The following is a 23,759-nucleotide window of genomic DNA, read 5'->3' on the forward strand; positions in this document are numbered from 1 at the left end:
GCAAATCCACTGCAACACACCTCACTCTCTTGTGGCCAAAAGCACTTTACCTTGTTGAATGGTAATTAACCAAATATCATTGAAATCAGTGTTGCCTGGTACAAGTGAAAGGTTTTTAATAGGATGGGGGAAAAGGCGTTATGCACATTGAACTCTCCAGCTATCAGACTGGGCTGGGCACTGGGGAGGGTTGAGAGTAAAGCCTGCTTTGGGCTCACATCCGTGGCCTGTAGACAGTGGAGAAGAACTTGGCAAGTGAATATCTGTGGTTATCATATCATGTTGCATTCCTTTATACCTCACGTCAGCACGTGAAAGAATTTGGATCTTTACTGAAAGTAATCTGGGTGTGTGTGTGTGTGTGTGTGTGTGTGTGGGGGTTCTGAATGACCATAGGTCCCCCAGTAATGAATGAATGAACTAAACGAACTTGCTCTTCACCCTAAATCTTCATCTCTCTCCTATCGTTACAAACAGACAGGCCCACTGTGTATGCAAGCAATAAACAAAATATACAAATATTGACAAACCAGGATACCCTATATATATATATATATATATATATATATATATATATATATATCCTCCTCCCATCCCCCTCTCTCATCTTTACCGCTCTCTCACTCTTTATCTTTCCTTTCTTTCACAGGAAATGGGCTTCTGTTTTGACATATCCAATAACTGTTGCCATATATCCCCCTGAGCGATGGTTTTTACTTGGCTGTATAAAGAAGTGTGATTTACAAGCTCTGTGTGCAAAACACTGCAATGAGGTCAGATCTGCTCGCAGGCTAAAGGTTGCCATTTTTCCCTCCCAAAACCATTAGCCGAAATTGATTTGTAAGAATAGAAAGAGAGAGGAAATCGCATTTCACTTCCCCCCATTTTCTGTTTTTTTTTTTTCTCTGTCTTTTTTGTTCTTTGCCCTCAAGGGTCAGGCTGGGAGATGCTGCTCCAGGACCCCTCTGACAAAAAAAAAAGAAAAAGAAATCCCTGTGAAATGAATATTATGGCCATTTTGAGGAGACATTTGAATTTCTAGTATCTTCGGGCATGCATTTTGTCTTAGCCCTCAATGTGGGTGTATTTGAGCTGAAGAATATGCCAAATCGAATGCGTTTGGAAGGCGATGGGAAAGAGATGGAATAAGAGAGAGAGAGAGAGAGAGAGAGAGAGAGAGAGAGAGAGAGAGAGAGAGAGAGAGAGAGAGAGAGAGAGAGAGAGAGAGAGAGAGAGAGCAGAAAAGGTTACTCCAATGGAGATGATAAAATTCATTCCTGGCTTTTTTTTGTAAAAAATATTGGATTTATGCACTCGTGTCTCCAGCAAGTGCCATCCAGCGCAATTTGCCTTGATTTATTCAAGACTTAAACAGGGTAGAAACAAGAGCAGTGAGCTTTAGGTGGACTGGACTCTGCGGCTGCTGGAGCGCTAGCTGCAATGTCTAAGGCTCCAGAGGGCCGCCGCAGAGAGGCCGCTAGCTGGCGTCCTGCAGAAGATTCATTTGTTGATATGGTCAATCCCGAAAAAATGACTTCCAGTGGCTGTGTGAGGAACTAGTAATGGGTAGGAGAAGATAGCCACAGCCATTTATAGCACCATGTGATTTCAGCTAAATGTCCTATCCTTGTCATCGTGGGGTATTTTTGTTAAAAAAATTGCTACTGGATTGGTGCACAAGACTAGGGCCTAGGGGCGGTGGCAGAGGCGCCATGTTGTAGAAAGAGGGATCATGTGTGCTGGCTGGTTTAATAACACTTCCACAAGGTTCCTTCAGGGACTGAGGGAGGTCGCTCAGCAGTGTATGAGCAGCCGTCCTGAGGGCAGTCTGTTTCCTGGACACAGCAGCAACGCAACGCAAACCCTTCAGGCAGGAGAGGGACGGGAAAGAAGGAGAAGAGATGAAGATGGAGCCACAGAGGAGGCAGGGCGAGAACACACACACACACGCCTGCTTTACCTGCAACACACGCACACGCACACACGCCACGCCATGCCCGCACGCGACGCCCGCGCCGCCGCGACGCTTGCGCCGCCACGCCGCGCGCCACGCGACGCCGCGACGCACACACACACACACACACACACACACACACACACACACACACACACACACACACACGCCCTCTAGCCCCCAGAGGATCATGGGAAATCGCATTAGGGGAGGCTGGCGTGGTGGTGCGAGGATGTCAGGTCATGGCCTGCAGCCAGAAACAGATGCTGCTCGCCGCGATCTCTGCTCTGGTGCGAGGGGTAGGAGCGCCCTGTGAGACTCGTCCGTGACAGCCCATTACTGGCCAGATGGGAGCCAGCCGATCCCCCACAAATAGCCCACTTGCCAGCCCCGCGAGCACTACCTCCCTTCCCATGCCCACTACCCCGAACTCCGACCCCTCCGCGGGTGGCACTGGTCTGGACAAGACACCCAGCCAGGTCCCCGAGAGTCTGAGCAAGTGGAGCTACGGCAAGTCACGGCACCAAAACACAGACCACCTGTGCAACTGGCCCCCGGCTCATCTGCAGGGCCAGAGACCTCTGGCTTTAGTGGAGGCACCATTGGGAAGCAAAACTGGGCAGGCCAGCCAGGAAGACAAGGCTGGGGAAAGGCAACCATCCTCCCTGGGCACTGCATGTGATGGATGGTGGGAACTGGCTAATAGCCTGGATGTGGTTTTTAATAAGCATCGCATGTTGTTTTAACAGCCATAACAGAAACAGATAGCTGGCTGAGTATGGAACATTAGACCAGCAGGATCTGTGCTCTGTCTAGCCGGGGAGAGGAAATATATACTTAAACTGGAACTATATCCATTTAAATATTTCTTTATATCTTACATGGTACCCAAAAAAGGAGATTCGTGGATTATGAAGTTTGGTTCATAATGGAGGGTAAGTGTAGTGCATAGGCTTTGGAGTCGAGCCAGTAGCCATAGCTGTGATCAAACAGGTTTGAGGCTGTGGTGGCTGACATTATATTGAGAAGGTGGAAGTGAGACTTGGGGATTTGTGTGTGTGTGTGTGTGTGTGTGTGTGTGTGTGTGGCGTGTGTCTGTTTGTGTGTGTGTGTGTGTGTGTGTGTGTATGCGTGCGTGTGTGTGTGCGCACGCGTGTCTGTGTGTGTGCATGTGCGCTTGCGTGTGTGTGTTTTCTTTTTCCCAGAGTCCTGTCACTGGAGGGCAGCGAGCACACAGCGCTGGATTAGTTTCAGCACAACAGCAACACTGGTGGGGAATGGGCACTGGAGGTTGAGTAAGCTACATCAGAGATGAGGTATGGACCCCCCATAACACACACACACACTCACCACACACACCCACACATACCCACACACACTCGCTCGCTCGCTCACGCTCACGCTCACACACACACACACACACACACACACACACTCACTCACTCACTCACTCACTCACTCACTCACTCACTCACTCACTCACTCACTCCACACACACACACACACACACCCTTCACTCCTTTCTCAATTCCTCCCCCACAGTCCCTACTGCCCTCCATCAACCAAACCCCCCTCAAGCAAGGGGCAGGAGGGGTGAGGCCCATGGAGACGGACTGCTGGAGGGTGGCGCTGAGGTGTGGATGGCAGGAGGAGGTGGGGGGGGTGGGGGTGGTTGTGGGTGTCAAGGCGTTGACTACACCTGAAATTTGAATTTTACACCGCAAGGTCAGGGGAGGTTGCTGGCCTCGTTAAGAGAAGGCAACTCTCGCAGGAGGGATGATGGAAGCGGCTTGTCACTGGGAACCTGTTTGCTGCTCTGAAAATAGCTCTGGGAAAAGGCTTCGGTTTTAATTTGAGAATCAGAGGAGAGGTATTGGGATGGGGGGGGTGGTGAAGTGAGACAGAGGGATGGAGGGAGGAGAGGGGGAGAGGGGGAGAGAAAAAAAATGAGATCCCAACGGATGCTGAGTCAAAGCTGAATAAGAGTGATGAAAGCGGCCTCTTTGGGCCCGGGAGGCTTTTTTAACTGTCATAACCACTGAGCCGTCGTGCGCAGCGCCATCGCTACCAGCTCAGGGCTGCCACTGCCGCTGTGCCACCGCTGCTGCTGTGCCAGTGTGCCAGAACAACAACTGTGTCTCTCCACAGTCACACCGCACAATCACCGCCACTATACCATAACAGCCACCGTGTCACTGTAGCAGCAGCTGTATAATCCCAGTTACTGAACCATCAAATGCACTGTTACCATGGCAGCATCATCAAAATATCATAAAAGGCATTGTACCATCTGTCAATCAATTAGGCTTTTCCTCTATTGTGACATCACAAACACTGTGTTTACGCAGGCGCTATCCGATAATACCCACTGCCACAATGTTATTGTGACTGTGTCAACAGAATGCTGTCACAGCCACAGTGCCTTGGCAACCACTATGCAACCACAGCAAATCTGCCACTGTATCACAACAAGCATTGTAACATCATAGCCAACGTGTCAGTGACTGTTTCACGGGACATTGTGATGCAATAGACATTGTGTAATCTCAGCTAGCACACCATGGTAACCACATTTCATTATTTTTACAGCCTCTGCCATTGATCTTGCACTAAGCAGGGTATTCAAATCATTACAAATGTTTACATTTTCTAAATCGGGGGAAAACACAAAACAAAGGAGCGTCTAATTTCGACACAAGTTAAATGTTAAACAGCTTTGAGCAGTGGGGAAAAGCAGAGAGAGAGAGAGAGACACACACAGAGACAGAGAGATAGAGAGAGAGAGAGAGATGAAAAAAAACGAGCGGCACTCCACTGTTTCAAAAGAGAAGAAAAGTGTGCCTAGACTGAGTGGGTGAAATTGCATATTAATACCCCATTAAAATCAAATTCTCCTCTTCCCTTTGCACGCGGGCTGAAATAATGTTTTTTTCTCCGGCGTGGAGAGGAGGTGCCAAGCGCTGTGATTAAATGATATTGCCTCTCTTTAGTTCACACGGAGGTTACCTGCCCACGGGCTCCACGCCTTTGATTGGCTTTTTGTGTTACAGCGGCAAAATCTACAGCAGAAAGGATATAACTCTGTAGATTTACAGTCACCGCAGGAGAAAATAGCTTTGACTTCCTGTTTTGATGGGGAAAAATGCTTTCTCCCCCCCCCATCTCGTATTATAATACAGAGTCAGGCTGTTAAGATGGAGAGGTAGGGCTCCCTTTGCATCCATCCATGTCTGGTGGTGCCCGGAAGGCATGTTAATATGTTGCGTGCTGTGTCTCTGTCCAGTAATGGCCACCATCATTTACTCTACCTCTGCAGTTTCACAATTTCACTTTTCTCCAGACCCAGACCTGGGCCCTAGCACAGTCCAGCCACTGCGGATATATCAACTGGGTTATGTACAGTCTCTCACCTCTTTTCCTCTACGTCAAATACGCACGCACGGACGCACGCACACACACACACACACACAAGCTTTCACATATAGCCATGTGAACAGACACATACACACACACACACACCAACAGGAGAAATGCTTCCTTGTATCTCTTGCTATGACAGGCAGTGATAACGCATTGGGGATCAATGTGCAATGGGATATTGATCTAAAAGACATGCAAGCTCCAAATCTCCAGTAAGTGAGACACATCGCAGCTGTCTTGCCGCCCGACACATCCTCCCATGACCCGTTTTCACCACGGCTGCTGCTGCCACTTCAAGAGGCTAACACGGGCTTGAGAAAACAGGCACTGTAAAAACCCCTCCTCTCCGTCCTCCTCCCTAGCTGAGAGCCACTTGGTGCATAATTACTTGGTTTGTTTCAACAAACCTGACATGACTGGACAACAGAAAGGCAGTATTAGAGGTGGGGGGAGGGGTTCAGGTGCTATCGTCTGCTTAAGTGAAGGCGCCACAATCTCAATTCTATTTCCACAAGTGCCAACAAAAAAACAACGACAGTCGGGTCAGAACAGCTTCTATCCTGCCCACTCGCTCACAAAGCATTCCGCAGATGTAAACACACACAGCTGAGAGCTGGAAATTGCGCTGGTTTAATCAGAGGTGAATAAAGCCACATGACTGCAAGTAATTGGTGTTAAAATTAGCATTCAGACCTCCAAACAGTGTAGAGTTATCCCCGTCCTTATCTGATACGCTCCAGGAGCGAGAATACTACTGCTCCTAATCCTCTACGGGAGCCGTACAAATGCTACATTAAACTCTGAGAATGTAGCATCTCATACGAAAGAAAATTGTTTTCAAACCGCAAAGGGAATTATTTATGGATTATTAAATTCTGTTCATGCTTGGATTGGACGTGGTGTTATGGAAAAGGATGCATTATTAAGATGCTTGTGGAGGGGGAGAGAAAAAAAACCAGAAAGAAATCAATGCTCCACTGGAGTGTGGGCCCATCTTGTTGTGGTTGCAGTAGCCAAGCCTCTCTGTGTAGTGTCATTTTGGTGCCGGACATACACAGAAAAAAAAAAAACCCACTTCATTTGACCTCGAGAAAGCAACATATGAGATTACAGGTCACTAGCCACTTTAAGACACAAATTAGACAAATCATTCACTCCTATCTATACTGTACCTCTAAAGGGCATGCAATAAACGTCTTTCAAAGACAAACGTAACAGTTCACTACAGTAACGATACGTTAGAATCTAAATCTTCAGTGGATTGGGTTTTTGTACTTCTGCTACACATACAGAACATACTTAGCATTTATTCCAGTGCTGTACAGGCTACATCTGACTGTACAGTCTCTCATTGTGAATGTAGGATTACATGAGTAACACAGGTGCATGACATCTGTTAGCTCTACACAATTGTGATATACTGACATGTATCTCTGACGCACTGCATTGCATATTCAGGTGTTAATCAATGGGCACACGAGTCCCTTATTTTGCGGTACAAACACCTGTAACAGACTGTGATGAGCTCATTTCTGCCATCAGACCAAATAGATTTTGGAGCGTGATGAGTAACTGCTTTCGTGGTAATTCCACCTGGCCCATTTGTGAACCAATTCCAAACAGTGCCCAGTTTCCTCAGTCTGATTAGAAAAACTATGTGGCACAATCATTTGGGTGACTGGGTTAATGATGTCGGTGTGCAGTGATTTTCTCGTCAAGTGTATAATTTTCATTTTTTTGGTACACTTCAGCACTCAGCCTGTGAGATAATGCAAAAAAAAAATATCAATGAAGGAAAACAAGCAAGCACACACACACACACACACACACACACACACACACAAGAATCAGAAATCAGAAAATCAGAATGGGCACTGACAACAGCAACTGCCTTAAATTTATCACACGCTGACTCAATACTTCCACTTTCCATGTAGATTTCCTTAGGCACCTCCATGTCCTGATTTAACACAGTAGGATCTACAGCAAAGATTATGATAAGCGTAGCATTTCTTACCATAGAGCAGGCAACCAATCAAGCTAATGGGGGAAATAAGGCCATGTGGCTATCAAGACTGGCTTTATAAGGCTAATGGGGGAAATAAGGCCATATAAAGCACAAACACCGCACTCAAGACTGGCTTTATAAGGCTTTACCACCATTCATGCTGCAGTGCACCACCAATGACCGGTTCCATTCCAACGGTTGCATAAATATGTCAACACATAGGTGCAACTGAATCTTACATTTTAGCTATGCTATGCATTTTAGAAACGATCTTGCTCTGAGATGTACAGACATGATATGGTATAAATAGCGAACACATACTGCATCGTCATTATGCTACGTCTGTCGGAGTGGTACGTATGTGGGATGTGTGGTACATCCCATGCCCAGAAGCAGGTCCAATAGACTCAGAAACTCTTTTATCCCGACTTCCATTTCCATTTTAAACAATCTGCCAGAACTGTGTTAACTATATTTATTTTTATTCATTACTGTGTTAGATCCCGTGGGAATTTATATTTTTATGTATTGTTGTGTGTCTTGTCCTTATGTCTGTCTGCTGGCTGTGCAATTAAAGTTACCTTGAAATTAAAGGTAAGGTTACCTTGACCTTGATCCCAGCTACCATACTGTCCATTGGTCTTCTGCTGTATAGGCTGTGTATGCATGTGCATGGTTTGTATGTATACACAGTCTGTACAAACACACATTGGGCCAGGACTTACAAAGAATTCAAATGTGTCTATAGTGCTTTTCTCTTGTATGTACTGCATGCGTGTTGTGTAGCCTGTAGAGTCTTCATGCATGCATGTCGTACTGCATGTCTGACCTGCATGTATGTGGGCCGCTCTGCATGCATAAGTTAATATTCATGCATGCAGACACACACACACACCCGTCTGCTGTGGGCCAGCACACTCCGTGTGTATGGCAGCTGTGTTGTGTGTCTGAGCACTGTCTGCTCTCTATATGCACGCTGTGTTGTGGTGTGGAAGGATTTATGCATGCATGCAGCGTGTGTGGCGCGGCCTGACCCCGCTGGAGTGTGTGTGTGTGTGTGTGTGTGTGTGTGTGTGTGTGTGTGTGTGTGTTGGTGGTTGAGTGCGGTGTGTGTGCGGCGGCCTGGCATCCCTCACCTGTCCGCAGGCGAGGCCCATTCCCCGCTCGCCCATCCCGTGGGGGCATGAGAGATTCAGCTCCAGGGCATCGGCTCCAGAGGCCTGGTGGAGGACACGGGGCGGAGAGGGAGAGGGGGAGGGGGAATAAAAAGACAGAAAATTAGTTCAATGTATTCATCTTCAACGAACACCCAACACTCACACACACATGCAAACACACACTCACACACACACACACACACACACACACACACACACACACATGCAAACACACACACACACACACACACACATGCAAACACACACACACACACACACACACACATACATACACACACACACACACACACACACACACGCAAACACACACACACACACACCGCAAAAACACACACACACACACACACACACACACACACACACAAACACACACACACACACACACACAAACACACACATACACACAAACACACACACACATCCACATAAATGCGACAAGGGGAAGGTTTTGAGGATGGTGCAGGATTTCAATCAAAGCGGTGGCAATGGATTCTATTTAGATATGGCTTTTACGACTCAACAACTTCAATGTTCGCATGCAACACCCACAAAAACTATTACTGCCACAACTTCTAATATGAAAAGAATAATGAAAGAATAATAAGGCAAATCCGTTTGTGATTGAAGACACAAGGGGAAGCCACATCCAGAGAAAAGGGAGGGGGGAGTAGAGAAGAGAGAGAGAGAGAGAGAGAGAGAGAGAGAGAGAGAGAGAGAGAGAGAGAGAGAGAAAGAAAGAGAGAAAGACAGAGAGAGAGAGAGAGAGAGAGAAAGAGAGAGAAAGAGAAAGAGAGAGAAAGAAAGAAAGACAGAGAGAAAGACAGAGAGGAAGAGAGAGAGACAGAGAAAGAGAGAGAGAGAGAAAGAGAGAGAAAGTGAAGAAGAGAGAGAGGAGGGTGGGAGCGTAAGATGAGAAAACAAAATGAAAAAACAAAAAAAAGAAGGAAACAAAAAAACACAACGACTGAAACATCAGCGCTCCAAAATAGATCAGACAAAAATGATGACTGTTTCCACATGGATGCACTGGCTAATTTCACCGTGATATAGACTGGAAGGAGGTGGGGGCCGCTATGCTTGCCGCCCCTCGAGCCGAAAAGGCGTTTGACAGGCAATTACATATCCGTGGGGGCTTTAAAGCACATCACAAGGGGGATTTAAACAATTACAAAAAGCTCCACCAACCTGCCAAAGCGACTCCCCGACGCAGATTTATGATTCCGGCTCAAACTGACAGCCATTAGAAAAGAGAAAAGAATAATAAGCATTTTAGCCTCACAAAAGTGCAGGGGAGCAAGAGGCTAGATGAAGCCATTTATCATCGTCAGCTTTAGGGGGTCGTGGTGCTGGTGGTGGTGCATGGGGTGGGGGCGCGGTGGAGGTGGATGGGAGGTGGTGGTGGAGGGGGGTCTCTGCTAGGGCTGGATTAGGAGACAGATTTCACGCTCAATTAGGGGGGCAAACGCAGGTACAGAAATGGACACAATGCATCGGCATCCCAAAGCCAATTATCAATAATGTTTAATTTCATCCTCTCTTCCTAAGCCCTTTATGGAGACAGGGAGAGAGAGAGGGAGGGAGGGAGAGAGGAGAGAGAGAGAGAGAGAGGGAGAGGGAGAGAGAGAGAGAGAGAGAGGGAGGGAGGGAGGGGAGAGGGAGGGAGAGAGAGAGAGAGAGAGAGAGAGAGAGAGAGAGAGAGAGAGAGAGAGAGAGAGAGAGAGGAGAAAGAGGAGGGAGAGAGGAGAGAGGAGGGGAGGGAGGAAGGAGGGGGAGGAAGGGATGATGGGAAAGGGGTGGGGGGAGGGAGTAGGAGGAAGGGGGGGTGAATAAAGGGATGATGGGGAAGGGGGGTGAATAAAGGGATGATGGGGAAGATGCTGGGTTTTCTCCTCTTTTCTCTTCTTTCAATTCACTCATTTTCATCTGTCTCTCTTTCTTTCCCCCTCATCACCACAAAGGGCCGTGCAGACAAAGCATTAGGCGCTATCATCACAGATCAGAATAAGCAGCTTTGTCGTGCTAGGAACAAGTGAGAGAGAGAGAGAGAGAGAGAGAGAGAGAGGGAGGGAGAGGGAGAGAGAGGAGGGAGAGAGAGAGAGAGAGAGAGAGAGAGAGAGAGAGAGAGAGAGAGAGAGAGAGAGAGAGAGGGGGGGTGGGGGCGAGATACAGTTAAAAAAAAAAAAACAAATCTGGTGGGGGAAAAAAAGCAACACAGGCAGTTTGTCAGACATGCATCTTCTGAGCTTGAGCAAAAGAGGAACCCCCATTTCCTCACACACACACACACACACACAGTGCCCTCCTCCTCTGTCCACTCCATCGCTGCATGTGAAGAAAGCGAGGGAAAGAGAAGCGAAGGGATGAAGAGAAAAAACACAGAATGAGAGAGTGTTGGAGAGAGAGATGGAGAGAAAGAAACAGACACAGAGATTGAGGGAACAAGAGGTTTCCCATCACAGTTGTAAACCTTTCCATCCTAATCCCTCCCTAGCAGACACACATGGATGTAAACACCAACCACAGTCCCCGAGCACAGGCTCAGGAGTGCCCAGTCGACAGCCAATGAGACAAACCCCCCCATTCCCCCTCCCACCCCTCCACACACACACACACACACACACACACACACACACACACACACACACACACACACACTGTGTGCCTGGCCGCATGAATTGTAAATGAGCAATTCATAAAGTGAGGCAGGGAGTATGGGAAATGAGGCCCCGACACAAGCGTAAATATTAATGCATGTTGTGCCTAAACATTATTATTGCTGTGTGTGGAGGAGGAGAAAATAGGACCGATCTCGCCAATCCTCCTCCACCTCAAGTCCTGACAGCGGACCGACTCATAGGGAAGGGAAGGAAGAAGAGAAGGAAGAAGAGAAGGAAGGAGAGAAGGAAGGAGAGAAGGAAGGAGAGAAGGAAAGAAAGAGACTGAGAGAGAGGGATGAGAAGAGATAAAGGGAGCGAGGGATATGCTTCACCAAAGGACCACTGGGCCTGCTGCAGGTCCATACTGTATCAAATCTGACACACTGCCTTTGGCATGGATTATCAACTCCCCGCTTGATAAAGAAAACACACGCTAAGAGAGAGAGAGAGAGAGAGAGAGAGAGGGGATGGAGAGAGAGATAGGGATGGAGGGAGATAGGCACTTGGCGGAGGGACAGATGGCGGGAGACAGACAGACGAATGGGAAGAAGGCGAGCGTCCCGCGTTGGCTGCGTGGCTGCTCAAACAGCGTAATCTGCAAGCGAGGCGAGTGGGCCTGTGTGTGTGTGTGTGTGTGTGTGTGTGTGTGTGTGTGTGTGTGTGTGTGAACGAGCAGGAGAGCATCACAAGAGCACAGGAGGGTCGGATGGATAGAGAGAGAGAGAGAGAGAGAAAGAGAGAGAAAGAGAGAGAGAGAGAGAGAGAGAGAGAGAGAGAGAGAGATAGAGGGAGAAAGAGAGAGATTCACAACCCTGAGAAATATGCCTCCTACTAAGAGATATTCAAATAAAAGGAACCAACATCGGGCATGGATTATGCATTTCTACTAAATGGATGTCGAGAATATAATGGGAAAGGGTTCCATAGTGTCACACATTTGGAACGAATAAATAGCACAAAAAGCTAACTTACAAAAGCATAAAAATAATTGAATCAGTTTGGGCTGGTCATTTTGCTGTCAGCTCCCAAGGCATCCATGATTTTCTGCAGGATCCATCCTCACAAGGAGGCCAGGGTGAGGCCTTTCTGGCTGTACATGTGTCTGCTGTGATGATGGCTTTTAAGTGTTCAAGGCATTCATCCTCCCATGCAGCATTTCCCACTTCTGCTGCCTTTAAAACAAATTACATATGAATAGCTCATGGAGGGACTTTGACATTTATGAATGAAAGCCCCTGGCGCACGGTTATGATGTAATGTTTTTCTACGAGGCAGGGATTTTGGTTGGAGAAAGAGAAAAGTAGCGGCAAAAAAACAGGATCATTTAAAAGTCTATCATTTGAAGGCCAATTTTTATATATATATATTTCAGACTGACACATTCGCATGGGGTGGTTGAAACAGGGGAAAAAAGAGAAGGAAAACTTTTAAGTAGGCTAGTATCCTTAGGCGAGGAACAGTGTTAAGTGTTCCCTTGCAGATTTCAAAGTGGAAATGAATGGTTGATTCTGCTTGAAAATGGAGTTGCCGTGGCAACCAACTCTTTTATTCCATACTTCCTGGAACAGGTAGCGGTACTGCAGTACACCGGTTAGGCAGGTCACTCACGGCTCACAGGGGGAATTGGGTGGAGGGGGAGGCTCTTTATGATGTCCTTCAGCCATGTGTTCGGGAAGCGGTCAGGTACCGGTCAGTTAGCTCTGCCGCACTGGCCCCACATTTCTGTTCCACTAATCAGAGCCAAGGAAGCAGTTGAGAAACGTTAATGAAACATTCCCCACAGCGGTCAAAGCTACCATTTACAAAAATGTCCAAGGAATGAGAATAGTTTCTTTTCCATATCACTGGTCCTGCTCTCTACTGAGGATGGCTTTATCCTAAATCTGTAGCCATTATTACACAACACCACAGTACTCACTCCTAGCTTATGCCTGAAACTTATCATTTTAATGCTAAGGTGAATAGTCACTTTAGCGTTACAATTATAAGTTTCAGACAGAATAAGCTGATGTTTGGGAGGAGTGACATTGAACACTCTCATATTTGCAACCTTCCGTTAGCTAACTATCTTCCTTGAGCTAACGTTTGATATTAACAACACTAACATCACAAAGCAGGGGCATTGTGGAGTGGAGTCGAGAGAGAGAGAGAGAGAGAGAAAGAGAGAGGGAGAGAGAGAGGGAGAGAGAGAGAGAGAGAGAGAGAGAGAGAGAGAGAGAGCTCCAGGCATCTGTCTTGTTTTGAGGATGGGTTTCATGGATGGGGTGAGAGTGTGGGGTGAGGGGTGGGCCTGCCCTGACAGGTTGGTTTTAATGAGGTGCGGGAGAAAGCAGAGCATCAATGAAATCGATAGCAGAATTAACACATTGACACGTGGGCCTGTTTACTTTCTGACATTTTTTTCTGTGCTCAATTAAGCGTCTGAGATATGCGAGTCAACTATGATTAATTTGCGGGTCACCAAACTGCCTCGTTTTATTCTGCACGGAAATATCCGGTCTGCAACTGGAAAGGAAAGAGGAAAAAAAGGTGTAAGCCTTGCACGTATGGCGGTGTGTAGCTTGACAAAGTAAATAGACGGGAGATGCCAATTTTAGAGTTTGGCTGTTATTGGAGCTGATTTTGACCGACACCGGCAGAGAAAATAGGGGCAGAGGAGCTTCCAGCTCCCAGATGGAGAGCATGGAGATCGGAGCAAACTGACAAGTCAAGCCACAAATACATGCGCACACACACAGACAAACACATACCTTAAAATACATAAACATTCATATATCACATACACATATACTCACACATACTCATATACAAGTGTAATGTATAAGAATACACACACATACACACACACACAATATACATGTGCAAAATGCACACATACACAAACTGCAAATGCAAAAACACACACACACACACACACACACACACACACACACACACACACACACACACACACACACACACACATCCATTCTCTTCCCTATCATTTAATTTCCTCCTAGTCAGCATCTCACTTCCACAATGGCATCTCTCTCTCTCTCTCTCACTCACACACACTCACTCACACACACTCTCTCTCTCTCTCACTCTCTCACACACACACACACACACACACACACACACACACACACACACACACACACTTGGCAGCCCCCCACCAGCCAGGCCTGATAAACGTTTAACTAAACACTGTCCAGTCCAAATCCAGGATTGCTTCCCAGTCCTTCAATATTTGGGGTGTGTAAGCACAAGAGGCAAATGTGGCCTTTTTTGCCCCCCACCCCCCCCCCAAAACCCACCCACCATATCACACACACACACACACACACACACACACACACACACACACACACACACACACACACACACACACACACACACACACACACACACCACTCGCTGATGAGGTCAAATACTGTTGTGTCATCAATGTTGCAATAAAGGAAGCCAATGTTAGTGGTGCTAAACGGAGCTGGGTTGTGTAGCGGGCCCATGGACAATGGCGGGGCCTGCGTTTGTAAGGACATTAGCACAACAAAGGCTTACCTCGGCCATCTGAGCTAACTCTGTCCAATCAGCCTTGTTGTAGCTGCACATTATACTGGAGATGACGATCTGTGAAAGAGAGAAAAAAGAAAGAGAGGATGGAAAGAGGAGAAAGAAATAGAGAGATAGAGACAAATATGAGAGAGGGAGAGAAAGAGTAAGTAGGTTTGCATGTGTTGGTGTGTGTGTGTGTGTGTGTGTGTGTGTGTGTGTGTGTGTGTGTGTGTGTGAGAGAGAGAGAGAGAGAAAGAGAGAGGAGAGAGAGAGAGAAAGAGAGAGGGAGAGAGAGAGAGAGAGAGAGAGAGAGAGAGAGAGAGAGAGAGAGAGAGAGAGAGAGAGAGAGAGGGAGAGAAATAGAGAGAGGGAAGGGAAGAATGTGAGATTACAGTGGTAACAATGACTGATACACTGTGCATTACCTTGTGGCCTTCAAACGCAGGCTCCATTTTAAGCGTGCACAAACATTTCAGTGCCAAGGTCTTGTTTCAGCACATTATAAAATGGATCTGAAAGCCATTATCTTGTCTTTTCAAACACAGAAAAAGAAAAAAAAAATGTAAGGACAAAAAAATAAATAGCAAAGTAAATAAAACAGCTCCCTCGCCCTTTCTTTCCAAAGTCACAAAATCAATATTTATAATTTACAAGATCAGGACAAATCCACTGCCAGCGTGCCAGCGTTATTAAAACAATAAAAACATCAGAGAGCGGGTATTAGCTAAGAGCCCTGGTGGCAGGGCTGGATTAGGCACTGCCATTTTCATTCTTTCTCCCCCAGACACACAATAAGCTCACCATAAAGCAGGTTAGGGAGGAGCAGCCTCTTTTTACTGCCTCCTCGTTTTAAGTAATCGGGAAAATAAAAGACGGAAGTCTGATATATATGGACAAGCCGCACCGTAATGTCTCCCCGAAGTCCAATTCACCACGGGCTGAGCCTCACGAATGCAGACATACGCCCAGGTAGGCTCCGAATTTATTTGAACTTTATGTTTGCACTTGTCTATTCCTCATTGTTTTTTTTTGTTTTTTTATGCACTAAGCATATTACCTGGATCATCGCCATTTCATTTCCGTCCCATCTCCATTTAATTCCAGTGTTAAATCTGTGAAAAAATGTGGCTGAAAAGGAACCGTGTCCATTATTTCTTTGTTTCAGGCAGGCTTTTGACAGCAGGATTAGAGGTGGGACATGATTTCTCAGCTGCACTTCTGTGGTGAGAGGCAGAACTGGCCTCCAAGCATTTCTCCCCTGTCACCCAGACCGCTGGAGGTAAGGCAGGGGAAACTGAATTTTCAAGGGGGATATTACACTCTTGTGGCTGGGGGAAAGCAACCCTCCTCTCCCATAGACTTGCGAGTCTCCACAGTATTAGGTTTAGGAGGGTGAGACTACTGTAAAGGTGAAGAGATGGGGACATTTTTAGAGCACAAAGGCGAGCGCTCCTGAACTTCCTGACATTTACAGTCGAGATTTACCAAATCATACTGGCATAATAAGTGACATTTGATATGATTGTCATTCTTTTGCAATATTGCCATAATTACAACTATCTGACAACATCACATAAGCTACATCATGAAATATGCTCAAACATATAGTATAACATAATATACATATATATAGCTGCTGGCATACACTTTCAGACTGCAGTCTTTGATGATGTGCTTAATTGAACTTGCAGAAGAGTTGGTGGATGTGGTGGATGTATCCTCCCCCCCAACACTCCCCCCAGCCCGTGACCTTTCCTCATTTCTTCATAGATTACACGGAGGAGGCTCCCTCTGCAAGGCAAGACTTGCCCCCCCCCCCTCCCCCCCCCCTCCCCGTCCTCCCCAAGCAGAACCCAGTATATTAAACACAATCCGGGCATCAAGCCTCTCAGCGCGCTGACGGAGTTAACCGGTGCGAGCCCTGCGGTGCCTCTCCGAGTGGCAGGGATTACCTCGTTATCAGCTCAATAACGCGTCTCTGAGCCAGTGGAAGCCGTGGACCCCCGCCCTGCCCCTGCACCATCCACTGGCGCTCTCCTCCAAACCGTCCCATCCGCGTGCTGCACCCACCCCCACCCCTACATCCACAACACCTCCATCCACAACACCTCCAGTGGATCCCCGACACCTCCATCCCACACCGCAAGCAGAGACCGAAGATCAGTCACCTGGAAAACTCTGCCACCATCATAAAAATACAAGATCTATTTTAATGTGTTTTTTCCTTTTTTTCTCTTTCTCTCTCTTATTCTCTCTCTCTCTCTCTCTGCAAAGATAGAGTCTCTGCACCACTGTCTTCCTTCATTGCGGCGCGCTTGCAGTGAAGCAGCCGCCGGTGCTCGGTGACCGACGTAATTGGGGAGGGGAGAGAAATCGCACCGTTGGAGGCTACAATCAAGGGGGGGGGGGCCTCAGAGAACCTTGACCTGCCAACGTTCACAGGAAAATGGTGTTAGTATTGGACGTTGTGAGGAAAATTGGGATTTTTTTTTCTTTCCTTTTGCAGCTCGGAGCAAAAAGCACATAGTTGAAGTCCCTGGTGCAGTAGCTGTATTAGAGGGTGTTAGGACTGCGAGCGTGGAGAGCCTGAGCCTACAGGTCCAGGGGCACGGTGACCCTCCTGCTCTCCTTCTGTTGACACAGGCAATCGCAGGGAGCTCCAGTCCCTCTGGGCGTGAGTGAGCGAGCGAGCAAGCGCACACCTTAACCCCTTCACACAACGCAAGCAAGCCTGCACAAAAGCCAACAGTGCACTATAACGCTGCATGAACATGTGCTAACACTTCCGTTACATTGTTGACACACACAAATGCACTCTCACACACATACGCACACACACACACATTTTCAAAACTGACACAGAGGCACATGCCCGCACGAAAGTGATTTCACAAAGCTCTCAGCGTAATCCGGTGGAATATCTGCGATCTGCTAATTCAGACAGGCAGATCTTGAGTTCCATCGGCAGCCAGGAAAAGGAGGCTATTACACGAGTGACTCGCTCCCTGATCTCACACCCACCTCAGGGGATTTCATCACTCCACACACACACACACACACACACACACACACACACACACACACACACACACACACACACACACGTTTTAAATGAGCATGGGTAAGTCTCATCACATTTTAAAGTAATCAAGGAGCCAATCAGTTAACGAAAAGAAAATCAATTGATCGCTCTTAAATTGCAAACACTGTCATGTGTTTTTTAAGGAAAATGAATACAGAAAGCTTCAGAGGCAACAAATGGCGTGTCATTTTAGTAATTTCAGCCCGCCATATGCTGTTCTCCTATTATAAATAATGCAACCATTGAGAAGAAAAAACATTCAATTCTTCTTTTTTTGGTTACACACACACTCACACACACACACACACACACACACACACACACTTACACTTACATACACACACACACATCATACATATTTGACTCCCATTAACAAACATGAGCATCAAATTAGAATGAATAATAAAGCGCTCTGCGTCAAGTTAATGTTTAAATCATTTTTTTAAATTCCATAGCAAGCGGGCAGAAAGTGGTGTGCAGGATGGGGGGCTAATTAACAAGCACAAACACACCAAGCGCTGGCTGACATCTGAGGGTGCTGGATCAAGGGACGAGTGGCTTCACATACACCAGGAATTTTAAAGGATAATTCCGGTATTTAGCACTTTGAGTCCCTTTTCTGGTTTGTTTTGGATGAACTAGAGTGGTGGACACCGAATTTTTGACGAATTTCGACTTTTCTGACTCGTTTTAAAATCACCTTTGACTACTTCAGAGTGGCAGCCTACAGGCATGCACAAACATGTCCTTAAAACAACCCTTAACGTTCGTTTTCAAAACTGTGCAACTCACCGAGTGGTTAGTGGTGTTCGTTGATGTTCCAAAACAAGTAGTGTAGCGAAATACAGTTTCTGTCTTGTTTTACTTGACATTTTGTAAAATCCCATTGATTTCTGTTGGAAGACTCATTGCACGTTGATATTACTGCGCCACCGGAAACGGAAACAGGGGCTGTTTACATTTGGTTGTATTCTTTCCGCGAGACCTTCTTTTACTGTCTATGCTTCAGGCTCAAATGTTGAGCGGAAGTTTATACACGGTTGTGAGGTGTCTGAAAAAATAGTTCCATAATAGCAAATAACACGGCTGGAAATCATACATTGAGCCGATATATTTGTTTTTAATCATCAACAAACACCACTAACCACTCGGTGAGTTGCACAGTTTTGAAAACGAACGTTAAGGGTTGTTTTAAGGACATGTTTGTGCATGCCTGTAGGCAGCCACTCTGAAGCAGTAAAGGTAATTCAAAACGACAATCATTTCCATTGTTTGTGTTTAGATGATGCAGGGGGGAGGCGTTGTGGTGAATGAGGGTGGACTGAGTTGCTTACGTTGTGGGGGAAGTCAGCTTTGAGCTCAGAGACGCTCTGGCACCAGTACGCTGCGGTCTTCTCGCTGATCAGCTCGATGTTGAGGAAGGAGCCCTGTCCAGGGCCAAACACCGGGCCGGACGTTGTGCCGCGCACTATGCGTGGGGAGACATTGGTGACCAGATCCTGTGTTAAGAGAAAAGAAAAGCATTCTGTTAGTCTAGGTCTAGAGGCAGCCGTGGCCTCCTAGTTAGCACTTCGGACTTGTAACCGGAGGGTTGCCGGTTCGAACCCCGACCAGTAGGAACGACTGAAGTGCCCTTGAGCAAGGCACCTAACCCCTCACTGCTCCCCGAGTGCCGCTGTTGTTGAAGGCAGCTCACTGCGCCGGGATTAGTGTGTGCTTCACCTCACTGTGTGTTCACTGTGCGCTGTGTGTGTTTCACTAATTCACGGATTGGGATAAATGCAAAGACCAAATTTCCCTCACGGGATCAAAAGAGTATATATACTTATACTTATACTAGTCTAAGGATAACACCTCAAAATGACATTGGGGTTGTCGTTAACTGGGTTTCCTAGTAGGGTTTCTGGTTTTCTTACTAGGGTTTCCTACTACCATTTAAGGACATCAGAAAGTGTATTTTTGGGCTTTTATTTTGGCATTGTACTGCGGCACTCTTACATGACCACGGGCCAGCGTCTCTGAGCTCAAAGCTGACTGTCGTTAACTGGGTTTCCTAGTAGGGTTTCTGGTTTTCTTACTAGGGTTTCCTACTACCATTTAAGGACATCAGAAAGTGTATTTTTGGGCTTTTATTTTGGCATTGTACTGCAGCACTCTTACATGACCACGGGCAGTGGGGGACTCTTAGCTGCACCTGTCTCTGATTTGACACGGATCCACGCCAAATCCGCTCCACAGTTGGACACTACCTCAGACACCAGCAATACTTCATGTACTGTAGTCAGTTTCTAGATTTGCTTACACTGACAGAATCACTGCATGGTGGATGCCCATGTTTTGTAGACATCAGGGAGCTTGCTGAAGGCATTTTTATCTTTTTAAATTTGGAAATATTGGATATATTTCAGTCAGATATACCACAGATATATGTTGTTTTTTATAAAAGTGAACATTGATACAAGATACAATACAATATATAACAGGAAGGACTAATACACACAATGTTTGTTGACATCATTGTGAACTCTATGACGAATGAGAACAAATGTCCATATACAAAGTCTGCATAATTTCTGTCCTGAAATAGAAATAGCCTCTCCATGAAGGGAGGGTGTGTTCTCAGGCCATCATTATTTCTGTAAAATGGTCATGAAAAAGGCAATCATAGTCATTTGTTACAGCAATACATGACATGTATTCAATACATCTATTTCATTATTTTCCTGAGGGCCTTTTGAACCAGTGTAAGTTTATTTTTAATCACACTCTGAAGAACGAAGTGTTGAATTACTACCCGTCACAAGAGAAAATGAAGTTCTCAAGAACAAAGAAAATAACTGCTTTTACATTAGAAAATAAAGACATTCTTCTATCTGTTCACATTTAATAAATAATCTCTTTCTCTCTCTCTCTATCTATCTATCTCACTCTCTCCCCCTCTCCCTATGGTTGGTTCCCCTCTACTCTTCAATTCACATTGTACATCTCTGTCTTTTGCTGAATGGACACTTGTGCCTTCTTTCACCTCACAGCATCGCCTGGCTTACCCCCATCACATCATACCCCCCCTTCTCTCTTTCCCTCTCCTCCTCTATCCCTTCTTACCACTCCCTCACCTTTTTGTCTACCCCTGTGCAGTGATAGATGTTCCCTCCTTTATACAGGCATACATCAAACCTCAAGCACTGGCTAAATGCTACCTGGACGCGGGAACTCTGCCAAACCGTCATAGTGTTCAGCAGTAATTAGATTCTTGTGAAGGGGAGCAATTTTTCTGCAGTGGTGCTTCATGGGCCAGTCAGTAATCACCTTTTGCTTCACATACAAACAACACGACAGCACCCAAGAGGGAGGCAATGTGGCTAGCGCTTCGGTCAGCCCTGCTAAAGGCTACAGCCAGCTACGAAACGACCATCACCACCACGACAAATGCAAGGTCACTTTGTGGAGAGCAAACAGAAGAAGCTGGGTGAGGAGGGGGAGGGGGGGTCAGTGACACTTGAATTCTAAACAGTGTCCCTACAGGCCAATACAGAGGTCTTCTTGGTTAGTGCTACAATGTCTATTCTGTTTCTCTTTGTTCTGTTCTGTTTTCTTTCTGTGAGCAGAAACCTGACTCTGTGTATTATAGAACACTATGCACATGTGCTTAAAATGTTTCATATACTGCCGTGCACTATTCATAATGTCTGCTGATGCATAGTGCAGTCAGTTGGGGTTGCACGGTTAGACTCTAAAATCTATAGCAGGCCTGTATTATTATATGCAGCTCATAATGCTTTATGGTGCAGTGCCTTATATTCTGAGTGCAATGAATTGTGCTGCACTCTTGGGCTAATAACAAATACATGGTGGATAGATATTTCATAAGCCCCACAGCTTGGGCTGCTGGAATTCTGTGTTCATGAGACTGAACTGGAAATGCAGATATGTTTTGGGGTGGTGGCAGTTGGTATGTGTGTGTGTGTGTGTGTGTGTGTGTGTGTTTGTGTACGTGTTGGTGAGTGGGTGGGTAGTTGGGTCAGCTTCCGCCTGCATAACAAAGCATCACTGTGCAGATGGCGCTCTTTGGATATATTAGGTATTACATTTCCCAGTCCCAGGATCAGTTCTGGAGCTTAAACTGATCATCCCTAACCCCCCCAGTCCCATACCCTCCCTCACACACACACACACACCCACACCCATGCCCATCCATCCCTTGACACATCCATCCACCGCCCCGCGATAAACTGCCTATCATAATTTAACCGTTTACACAATCAATTTGCATATCCTAATTGGGATCCACCCCTCACAGAACCATTAAGATAATGGCGTTCCAATTTCATAACATTTGGGCATTTTTCCCTCACTGCACCGACAGGAAATGTTAATTAGCGCTAATTACAGTTCATTTGCATGTGTTTGATAAGCTACTGTATGGCAAAGCATTTTTTATCCCTTTATCAGCTGCACACTTCTGGTGGCAAAATAAAATAAATAAATAAATAAAGGATTTTGGACTCCAAAAAGGAAAACCCGAGACACAACGCAACCAGGAGGCTTAGTATTCAATTTGTATTCTGGCAGACAGAATGCAAGACGCACACAACATCCCAACCTCCCTAAATAGTGAACTCTGCACATGCTTTCATCTACAGTGATACATATTGAATGTCAATATAAGAATGTAACAATAATTAATAATAGTGAATGTGAATATGATGCAGTATTAGAGGCAGTGAAAGGATTCCTGAAAGACAATGTTATTAAAAACGTGATTATATTAAACCCACATTTAAAACACGAGGCGCACCAGTGACAAATTACAAATGACAAGCCTTTGTTATTTCTGATGGTGACGAAGACATGGTGGCACAAGAGCTGGGATAGATTTGGTGCTGGCTGAATAGAAATGTTGGGGTGGAGTGTGACTGGTGGCAACTGGTGAATGAAGACGTAACAAGTTTTTCCTTCACCCCTGCTTTAATAGGAGTGAGGCGTCCTTCAGTGACGGCTCGCTGGTGAATTGAGACAGCCACCCCAAGGGCTCGGGGCAGAATCTGCAAGCCTGTATTTAATGAAGCTGTGACCAGGGGAACATTTGGCTGCCGGCGTCACGCTATTATCTGGCCCGGGCCCGGAACAAGAGCTTTAATATTAAGCGAGTGGGGAAGCATGGAAATTGCCCAAAGGGAGAGGGGCCCTGGTGCACACACAGGCACAGGTACCACACACAGCGCTGGGAGATAAGACAGACAGCCACACACACACACACACACACACACACACACACACACACACACACACACACACACCGTCCAGCCAGTGACCATGCATCCAAGCAAATGGGATTCCTAGAGGTGTGTCCTGTTGGACACGCGTCCTCCACACCACCCCATCGCCGGCATGTTAACACGTCACATCCACCAGACATGAACGACAGAGCACAGAGGGAGGGGGGCCAGGAAGAAGGGATTGACAGACACAAGTTCCTCTTTCATTCTTTACAAGCTTTCCATCTCCCCGGTGCAAAGAAAGGGAAAAAAAGTCAACAACCTGGTGTGACTGAACATGTCCTGCCTGTTCCAATTCTCTTCTCTTCCCCTTATCCCTCACCTCCTCCCTCACCTCCTTCCTCACCTCCTTCCTCACCTCCTCCCTCACTGCTTAATGCCTTTGAAGGACTTCCAGCTGTTTAAAAAAATGAAGGAAGGGAGAAGGGAAAACACTGCAGCCTGCACTGCTGTCCATTAACAACTTCTAACCTGTCAGAGAGCAAAATGGCTAAGCACTCTCCCTTTCAGTCCGGGCTGATCTGTGAACAGCTATGTGTGTGTTTTTGAGCTAACCCGGCTTTATCGCGCCGCCACAGGAGTCTAATCCTCCCTCCCAGCAAACAGCCTTTTCAGCAAGGAGCACATGCAAGAAATACTAATCG

At 46.4% G+C, this 23,759-nt stretch overlaps 1 protein-coding gene across 8 annotated transcripts in view; it reads right to left on the reverse strand.

The window, feature by feature from the left end:
• Nucleotides 1-23,759, reverse strand: part of dpyda.1 (dihydropyrimidine dehydrogenase a, tandem duplicate 1) — a 157,482-nt gene that overhangs the window by 36,990 nt on the left and 96,733 nt on the right. For 3 of the 8 annotated variants that reach the window (XR_007196075.1, XM_048265810.1, XM_048265811.1), the window contains 3 exons: nt 19,171-19,335; nt 14,761-14,829; nt 8,519-8,602 (listed from right to left, as the gene is read on the reverse strand). Coding sequence is in view for 5 of the 8 variants with exons in the window: in XM_048265810.1 (XP_048121767.1) it covers nt 8,519-8,602; nt 14,761-14,829; nt 19,171-19,335 (318 nt within the window). In the remaining 3 variants the exon portion in view is untranslated. Of the gene's footprint in view, nt 1-8,518; nt 8,603-9,745; nt 9,791-10,778; nt 10,883-12,189; nt 12,390-12,825; nt 12,948-14,760; nt 14,830-19,170; nt 19,336-23,759 lie in introns of those variants that run through there. The other 5 variants (XR_007196077.1, XM_048265812.1, XM_048265813.1 and 2 more) reach the window with 5 other exon arrangements.

The sequence above is a fragment of the Alosa alosa genome, chromosome 16, assembly GCF_017589495.1.
Source record: "Alosa alosa isolate M-15738 ecotype Scorff River chromosome 16, AALO_Geno_1.1, whole genome shotgun sequence".
NCBI classification, from domain to species: Eukaryota; Metazoa; Chordata; class Actinopteri; order Clupeiformes; family Clupeidae; genus Alosa; species Alosa alosa.